This window comes from Bolinopsis microptera, unplaced genomic scaffold, assembly GCF_026151205.1.
Source record: "Bolinopsis microptera isolate Bmic1 unplaced genomic scaffold, MBARI_Bmic_1.0 sca21, whole genome shotgun sequence".
In the NCBI taxonomy this organism is placed as follows: domain Eukaryota; kingdom Metazoa; phylum Ctenophora; class Tentaculata; order Lobata; family Bolinopsidae; genus Bolinopsis; species Bolinopsis microptera.
The window spans coordinates 1-9,876 of NW_026971793.1; the positions used below are offsets into that span (position 1 = coordinate 1).

A 9,876-nucleotide genomic window follows, 5' to 3' on the forward strand; every position below is an offset into this window, starting at 1 on the left:
CTTATACTCATACCAGTAGTCTTAATGGCATGTGTTGGACAGATTTTTGTCATGACAATTTTTCGCCATATTTACCCCTCTAGAAAATGACAACATCGTTTAAATCTTTCGCTGTCATGACCAAATATACCAAAATACCTCATGTAGGTCCAAAATTTTTATCCAGAAACATAAGTTACATGTTTTACTCCAACCTAGCAGTAACAGATCCCATTAGTATCGCTTATCTTGGTTAGAAATGTATCCACTAACATGACCTATATTTTGGGGGCCACCTATATTCTGGGGGCCATATACCCGTATCTGGTTTTTTAAATCGAAACATCACTAATTGTTAACTTGGTAATTTAATGATATTTTGTAAATTCCATTCCCCATATTACAGCCTGAAAGGAAAGGAGAAGATGGACAAAGTCAACAGACAACTTGCGACCGCATTGGCGGAGAAGAACAAGAAGTCTGCGCAGTAAACCATGTACAAATACCATGTTCAACTTCAACACTTCATACACTATACACGTGTTTATACAATGTACACGTGTATAAAATGTAGAATGTATGAGTTATGTAGCAGAACATGTACTTCCAATGTTGTTTACTTAGTAGTGTCTCGACCAATGAAGTGACTTGAAAACTCTCCCGCCTCGAGGAGAGACTCAATGTGAAAATAATGCATTTTACGCTTTTTATACGCAAAACCTGTACTTTTGTTAAAATATATATAACCGCATAACATAATACTGTGATCTGACATTGAGTTTAGTGTTTAACGACGAGAAGCACTAAAGAGTAGAAATAGTAGGCGGTGTATTCAATATCCTTTAATCCTACTAGCTACCATTTCTGTAGAATTCAGCTTGGAATGTTCTTATGATATTATGTTTCATAACTGCTGCTAGTTTCGTAATACATAAGTAAAACGTATTTTGTACACAAGTTTAAACCTTTTTTGAGAACATTTAGTATGATTTTATTGCCATTACTCGATTTCAAGTGACGATATTGGTGATATATGTTATATTAGTGCTGCTGAGGATATAGTACAGAGGCAAGTACATTAGGAAGGGGTTAAGTGATCAGTCAGACAAGTTTTGAGGCACAGATTATGTAGAATATGAAATTATAAGTGTCCATTTGTTGTGTTAACTAGTTTTAATTTTTGTTTTAATATTCGATGCGAGTGATTTTTATATTGCATTCATTTAACACACATGCGCAAAACCCGATTTCACGTTTTTTAAAACGTGAAACATCTGATTTTACCGAGTTAGTTATACCACTGCAAGTCCTTTTATTGTCAAAAGATGTTAGGTGTGTTTTAAATATTCATCGTTCATTCGAACAAAACGTTGTTTTCGTAAGTTGTGCTATTTTGTAGAGAATTGGGATCATGATTCATGATGAAGCAAATTGACCATTAATTCAGCTATCAATTCGATATAATTCAATTGTTCGTGAATTGTACGGTTTTATCAATGGCTTGATCCACTTGAAATTATAATTAAATGTGTGAATTTGTTTACAGTTATGTTTTACTGCTTCTTATAATCATCTACTTTTGATGGAATTGGTCTACTAAAATGTAGACATGGAATTGGTATACTAAAATGTAGACATGGATCGAAATGGCTGTTGAAAAGTGTCATCCGCGATCAATACAATTTTGGCATTCTCCTTTACAGATAAGATTGGTATATCTTCTTATCAATTTGAATGTATCTAGATAACAGAAAGTATCGGCAACTAATATTGAATACAGATGGCACTTTTTAATAGCCCTTTCTATCCATCTATCTACCGGCCAATTGATCCACCAATGATATCACATATAGGTCACCCTCTTTGTTTCACCTGTTGTAACGATTTTACATGTGGTCAAACAAATTTACCAATTTCTATTTCAATTTCAACTTATGTTGATTGTTTACCAATGATAATGACTACGATAGTAGATTACCAACTAGTTTGACCGCTGAGGACATGTTTTATGTTACTAGGTTGTTGATGTTTTGTTGCCATAAAAGCATGCAGAAGTACCTAGTGAAACTGTGAAAGTGGGGAACGTATCATTCTAACATTCTTTTTACACCAGTTGTAGAATTAAATTGATCATCTAAATTGAACAAATACTCTTTTCTAGCGATGGGGCTTACATTGTCAACAGTATTTAACAAGCTCTTCGGAAAGAAGGCCATGAGAATCCTCATGGGTATGTTTATATTGTCAGTTTTACACTGTTTAATCAGATCATATTGTGTAACAAATAATTTCGTTAAATTTCAATCCTACAAAAATAACCTAAGCCTATAAACAGATCATCTGTAACCTTACACGATAATTTCACTTTTCAGTGGGGTTAGATGCAGCAGGTAAGACCACGATCCTATACAAGCTGAAACTCGGAGAAGTAGTGACCACGATACCCACCATTGGTTTCAATGTAGAGACCGTGGAGTATAAGAACATCAGTTTTACAGTGTGGGATGTCGGCGGTCAAGACAAGATCAGACCTCTCTGGAGACATTATTATACAAACACTCAGGTAACGTTTTAGGAAGAAGTTTTGCGTTATTTTGTTGAAATGTGACGTACTTAAATACTTTAAATTTTCAAATCACTGATACCGAAAACTATTAGATTTTTGCCCGAATATAACGAACATTTTAAAGGTTCAAACGTCTTAATCCCCATAAGTTATTATTATCTATGTGCGTAGTTACGATACGTAAGGTTACATTCTATTAAATTCTCATGTTTTTCATAATTGTCATAGCTTGCTTGTTGTTGATTTGTTTTTTATAGTGCAGAATACGATACAAGTATGCATAGTAGATTATAGATAAGGAAATGTGTATTTATTTCGGCGGAAGTGAAAGGCTGACATCTAGTGTACCAATTCATGTAGGCTGTAGAAATCAATGTGCAGGAGCGCTGCGCGCGTCAGTGTAGAACGCTGAAACGGTGTGCTTTTTTGCTAATATCTGTGAAAAGTGCATGTAAACGGCGTTTTGTATAACAGGCGTCAGCGCGCGCACGTGAGTCTATTGAGACGTTTAATTGTGTTGATTGAATAGCTGTATATTAAAACAACAATGCCACATAGAAACTGTACACGTAATCTTATTAGGTTATACTTAATAGAACTCACCGTTGATTGCGTCTTGCGACTGAAAAGTTTCGTATTTTGTGAAAGTGCTGAAGAAGTCCACAAACTGTAGATTTGAGAATAATAGAGGTGTGATCTCATAACACCCTCCTGTGTAGCCTCCCTTTTAAAATAAAAAGTTCCTCACATTGACCCCACCAGGGAATCATCTTCGTAGTGGACAGCAACGACAAAGAACGTTTAATAGAGGCTCGGGAGGAGTTAGAACGAATGACCCAAGAAGATGAGCTGAGAGACGCTATCCTTCTCGTGTTCGCCAACAAACAGGATCTTCCCTCAGCTTGTTCTGTTGCCGATGTGGCTGACGCACTCGGTCTCCAGGGAATGAAGAACAGACAGGTAGGACACTATTTCAATACGTTTAACTCAGACTTGATCGTCTTCAAACTTTTAATGATCTCAACAGTCGGGTCTCTAGATAACGTTAAATCATTTCAGTCGAATTTAAGGCATCAAGTTTCGTCCTATTGGCCCCAAGAAATATTTGTACCGATGTTATGGTAGTTTGCAAATTTAAAACAAGCCCGTATATATTTAACTTTAACTCATTCCTTATTATTTCAGTGGCACACCCAAGCGACCTGCGCAACATCTGGTGACGGTCTCTACGAGGGATTGGACTGGCTCTCCGCCGAAATGGCCAAAATCTAAATCACAGCTTTTATCTATTAGTGCAATCTAAGCCCCCGAAACGCATTTGTTTGTTAAACCGAAGACTGTATTCCTGGATAAAACAGATTAGTTTGAGCGTGATTTTCTTTTTCAGAAGAATGTTATAGTTTATCATACTTAAATAGTTAAATAGACTATCTCTTTGGATCACTAAATAACTTAAATTACGGTAAGCATCTCAATTTGCCCTCTTTTTACGAATTTAGTTGAAACTATTAATGTATCACATTGGTAGTTGGGTTACCGTTCTTGATAGGCCATCCTTTTACGATTTACAGCGTTAACTTTTGTGGGCCATGCTAAGTTTAAAGCGAAGTGTTCTGATTTCTTTAAATGAGGAACTTGATAATCTATAAAATCTATAAAATAATAGAGCATGGTGAGCTCTTCGCAATGTCGATCTGTATAATAATTCTATGTAGATTAATAAATTTGATATTCAGGGTTTATTATGTAATAATGCCCGCTCAGTGCAGTGCACGGCGGGACAATCATTATTCACTTTAGAATTAGACATTCTGGGATCTGTTTTGTTTATCGCATTGTAAGTTCAAATTGAGCTAATCGAGCAGTTAGTTAGGGTAGTGACGTCACATGTCGTGCTTTAATCTGCGAAAATTGTGTTTACTACGGCACCCCCAATTTATGTTTCTGTTTGATTGTAAGTTTCAATTTGAATTTATTTATTTTTGATTTTATGACAAGATGTGGTATTATTTGGACTCACATTTCGCACATTGGGTTTGTTTACGAAGAATCAAAAAGCATTTAGTTAAAGCTTAGAAATAAAACATGAAAATATCTATTGTTAACATATATATATATTATATATATATATAAGGTATCCCTACGTTCAATCTCTTAAATTTTCCGTAAAGCAGATGTTGGCAGCGGGGAATGGAACACGTTGCTGCAGACAAATTGTAGGCCACGAGGAGTGGATTTGGCAGTTAGTTAACCATATTACGGGTGATACTCGTAAAATATTTGCTCCAAATATTAGTGACCGTCGACGAGTCCAACTCGGCGCGCGTCTTGGTAGGTTATAAACCTACAAGCAGTTATTATTAGCTGCCTGACTCTCTAACATTTAAATGTCATCATTTCGCCTGAAGCGGTACCGAAATAGAACCAAACTGTCAGAGAAGATCTGGTCCTTCAAAGACCGTAAGTTAGAATTCAGGATCGAATGGACAATAATCAGACGTGGACACGGATACAGAGCCGGCCAGAACAGCTGTGATCTGTGCACGTCTGAGAAATTAGAAATCTTACTGTTTTATTCAAATTGAGCTAATCGAGCAGTTAGTTAGGGTAGTGACGTCACATGTCGTGCTTTAATGTTTAATCTGAGAAAATTGTGTTTACAACGGCACCCCAGATTTATGTTCCTGTTTGATTGTAAGTTTCAATTTGAATTTATTTCATTTTGAATTTATTGACAAGATTTGGTATTATTTGGACTAATATTTCGCACATTGGGTTTGTTTACGAAGAATCAAAAAGCATTCAGTTAAAACTTGGCAATAAAATAAGAAAATATCTATTGCTAACATACAAGGTATCCCTACGTTCAATCTCTTAAATTTTCCGTAAAGCAGATGTTGGCAGCGGGGAATGGAACACGATGCAGCAGACAAATTGTAGGCCACATTATCAGTATCCTCCTTATGCTTACAGTAGCACCTACCACTTTGTCACAAACGCACAGCTAGGCGTGTGAGGAAAAAACCTCCGAAATTTCTTTCAAATAACCAATAATGAATCAAAAGGGGCGGTTTGGATGAAAAATCTTTCAAGGTTACCAAGTTAAAAATGTATTTAGATGGCAGCACCATTGCTAATGTAGAAAAGCTATGATAAATCAAGGACAAGATGACTATTATTGCATTGCCAATTGCTAATTTAGCAAATTATTCTCATAGGTGAACTTAATTTAATCAATTCGAGATTGAGATTCAAAAATAAATGTTGACTTTGTTAAAATATTTTATTACGATGGCAAATCAAAATGTTAATTTATAAAAAGCAAGGAGCTCACAGCAAACGTTAATCTCTGACACATCCAACTCAGGGTATGAATTTAAAATTAAGTTAGTCTCGACTCCAGTCCTATGTTGAGTGGAGTCATGTCTCCATTCTCCAAGTCCGAAACTTTCGTGCTCAAGAAGATTTGAAACAAGGAATCGCTTCCTTCCGTCCACTTGCAATGAGTATAGGCGAGAGAATTTGAGGATGGCGTTGGAGAGAGAGAACTTAACGAGGAGTGAATTTGGCAGCTTGCTGTCTGACCCTCTTATCATACTCTGCTCGGTTCTGGGTGAAGATGGTGTAGGCTTCTGCTTGAGCTGGGTCTCTTATGTTGGGGGTGTCGAGCAAATCCTGAGAGGATGTTTGTTATTGAGTTGTATGGACCGCTTCTTACATAAAATCGAATATGTTCTGATGATAGTATGCACATATGTACTATTGACGGGACCGTTCACATATTGCATAAGACAGAAATTTGAAAATTTTAAAGCCCTTTCCCCTTCCGCAATCACTATTACAAATCACGCTAGCGTATTAGTATTCCCAAAACCACCTGCCCTAAGTTACTAGTTACTAGTAACGTAACATATGAGCTATCACCAACCTTATCTTTGGTGACTCAGTGACTGTCATTATACAGTCGGCCGGGGGCTCAGTCATGTGTATAATTAGGATTTTCTAATACCTCTCTAAAATACTGATTTTAACTAACCAAATTGTGGCTGGACGGGGATCATCGTTTATTAATAGGTGTTATTCAATGGGATAAATCAGTAACTTTTAAAGGGGTTGCAACGGACTATAATACGCGACTAGGAACGGGCTAACTTATTCGTAGTTCTTAAGATTTTAAATTTGGTGGGGTTCACAAATTATGACTCTAGTGATGCCTTCTCTAAACCCCCATCACACCCCATGATGTGGTGGTACCGCGACAATTGACCCCCCGACAATTGACCCCCTATGTAATTACACTGGGGTCAATTGTCGCGAAATCTAGGGTTTAGTACGAAAATTGACCCCCGACAATTAACCCCCCGACAATTGACCCCCTATGTAATTACACTGGGGTCAATTGTCGCGAAATCTAGGGCTTAGTACGAAAATTGACCCCCCGACAAATGTAATTAAACTGGGGTAAATTAATCTGGTTAGGGTCAGGGTTAGGGTCAGGGTTAGGGTTAGGGTTGGGGTCAGGGTCAGGGTCAGGGTCAGGGTCAGGGTCAGGGTTGTATTAAATTATATTTTTGGGGGTCAATTGTAAGAGGGTCAATTGTCGGGGGGTCAATTGTCGGGGGGTCAATTGTCGGACGGTCAATTGTCGGGGGGTCGATTGTCGGGGGGTTAATTGTCGGGGGGTTAATTGTCGGGGGTCAATTGTCGGGGGGTCAATTGTCGGGGGGTCAATTGTCGGGGAGTCAATTGTCGCCCACCCGATGTGGTAATCATTACCACGTGGGATCGTTACATACCTCGTAAGCTATTTCATACCCCTCTTATCTCAGTAAGCCACTTAAATAATACATTATAATAACTATTATACGTTACAATAGCTATTGTGCACAAATTACACTAGTAGGCTAATCCAAACACATATCTTGGCACCCTGCCTAATTGTCCGGTATACAGGGTGGTCATTTACTCTGGGCCACCCTGTATATTCTGATCTCGATCCTGGAGCTATGTGGTAAGCTTTCTCCCTAAACCAAATCCAAATACTCCATACCCCTAACCCGGGCTAGCTTTCGTTAAATGTGGAAAATCCCCATCTAACTATTGTACAGGTCACATTGTATCGAGAATTCTATAGCCTTCAGTGACATTTGTGATGTGCCGTGATATCGAACCAGTGGGAACCCTCTTACCAAATCAGTCGTCATATCACAGCAAAACTTTATAGCTTTCCCTTGCCCAGAAAAACTGGTTGGGTGTAGGTGACTTTTTCAATTGCGCATCTCGATTTAATCTACATTTCTCCCTCACCTGAATTCCGAGCAGTATCTGTTTGATTGTCACCGCTGGTCTCCAATCCTTCTCTTCGTCAAGTAGTGACAAACACACTGTCGGGTAATTATCTCAAATAAATTAATTATCTCAATTAAATGTATGGGATTTGTGAAATGTAAGAAACCCCAGACTGTAAACTACCCAAACTAGGAACAATTAATGAATTAACAGCAAAGTTCACACCCAGGACACTATTTCGGTGAAGAAATATGTTAATCGGTAGAGATTCAGAGTACGACAATACAAATAGTCGTACAGATTTATAAAATAATATCCGTAGTTGCTAAGAAACTGTAATTAATTTCCCTCCTACCATACCTGTCCCAGACGGGTAAACGTTAGGGTGGAATAAAGGGGGCTCGAACTTGCACTTGGGTGGCGTTGTGGGGTAATCGTCTTTAAATATCATCCTCAGCTTGTACGACCCACCGTCCCACGCAGTAGACTTTTTACCTGAATACATTATACATCATGTGATGCTGAAGTACTAGAACTGCAATATTCTATTTTAGACATTACAGCAACTAACCAAAAACAAAACAAAACTGGTGAAATAAGGAGTGGTTTTACCTGGTATGGAGCATTCCCAATTCATGAGATTCAGAGTTCCATCACTGTTTTTAATTGGCTTGGCAACGAAACCGAATGGGTGATCTTTTCTCCAGGCCTTTCGTTCCTCTTGCAGTCTACCCAATGCTATACCCGTCATATCCTACTAAAATCAGCGGGTTAGAGAGAAAGAACAAGCGTGCTACCGCTAAATTGGTCTCAGCGCGCAGTAAAATCATTTATTTTGGTAGAAATTCAGAACCTTTCACAAGAAAATGGCACAAATTTTGCCGCCCAAAACGGAGGCTAAAAATGGGACACCAGGCTATTAATTTTATGAAACGATGCAACGATGCAAAGGTAATAAACCGAGTAAAAAACAGATAAGATCAGATGAAAAAATTTGTATAAAATTTAAAATCAGGTAAATTATCAACACTAGATATTAATGATCATTGATTTAAGTGTAATAAAAAATCTAAATATAGATTTTGCCTTTTCCCATTTCACACTATAATAATAAAAATAATCAGATATTGTCTATCCACCCTGACTATAAAAATTCATAATGCACACTGAAACTCGACAATAAAAATAAAAAACGGGCACAAAATAAAATGTATAAATAAACACGCATGCCCAAATTAGTGTAACATCCTTAAAATTTATCTATGTTGCTTACTTTACAATAATTGGGGTGCAACCCCCGCCCTGAACCCCCATAAAATAGGATGCACCCCTAGAAATATTTAAAAATTTGAAGCAACCCCTCTTGAACTTGAATGATAAGTGATCTTATTGAGTGAGCTAAAAACTATCAGTGATCGGATATTAGGCGATATATCTGATTAGCAATTTCGAGGTTATCGTTATCTTCACTACTGGATAAAACCGTGCCAATACCTCGCATTAGTTCGTCGTCAAATTTACAGTCTGAAAATAACAATTTTGTAAGTACTACAATTTAACAGTAGTAAACTTAGCGATACAAAAAATGAGTTTCTTATTAAAAACGAATTACCAAATATAAATTATGTATTTTGTTGCAAGCCCTCTGCCCTGGTGAACAGAACTATAATTCTTAAGGGTTTATTCGTAATACAATATCACCAGTCGCTAAAGTCACTGACGTGTTTCAGAGTTCCAGACTTAAGGGATAATTCTCAAAGTGTAGAAACACGGAGAATAATAGCAATGTTTTTACAAACCGTTGTAGCAAATGTATACTCGTCCATGTACACCTGAAGATAATGCTGGAGTTGAACGTTCTTAGTACTGCAAGAAAGAATCGCAAAAGATTCTAACTGTAGCATGTGAACTCAGTGATCGGCCGGGGTCCCAGCTCAAAAATGCCCCCCCCCCCCTAGCCACGGCCTAAAATCTTTAATATTTGGCAAGGAAATTATATCTCTGATTGAAAATCATCTAAATTATTTCCACAATTTTGAAAT

The 9,876-nt window shown here is 37.5% G+C and overlaps 2 protein-coding genes across 2 annotated transcripts; one reads left to right on the top strand and one right to left on the bottom strand.

Annotated features, from left to right (window-relative positions):
* The first annotated feature begins 2,127 nt into the window (after positions 1–2,127).
* On the top strand, positions 2,128–4,542 carry LOC134825703 (ADP-ribosylation factor 4-like). The gene is made up of 4 exons (XM_063837909.1): positions 2,128–2,209; positions 2,352–2,542; positions 3,308–3,505; positions 3,731–4,542. The coding sequence occupies exons 1-4, from the start codon at positions 2,143–2,145 to the stop codon at positions 3,815–3,817; spliced, it is 543 nt and encodes a 180-aa protein (XP_063693979.1). The 5' UTR covers positions 2,128–2,142; the 3' UTR covers positions 3,818–4,542.
* Positions 4,543–5,351: 809 nt separating this feature from the next.
* On the bottom strand, positions 5,352–8,598 carry LOC134825704 (SUMO-conjugating enzyme UBC9-A-like). The gene is made up of 4 exons (XM_063837910.1): positions 8,447–8,598; positions 8,195–8,329; positions 7,853–7,929; positions 5,352–6,220 (listed from the first exon to the last, which is right to left on the bottom strand). Exons 1-4 carry the CDS (start codon positions 8,583–8,585, stop codon positions 6,095–6,097), a joined length of 477 nt encoding a protein of 158 aa, XP_063693980.1. The 5' UTR covers positions 8,586–8,598; the 3' UTR covers positions 5,352–6,094.
* Positions 8,599–9,876: the final 1,278 nt, after the last annotated feature.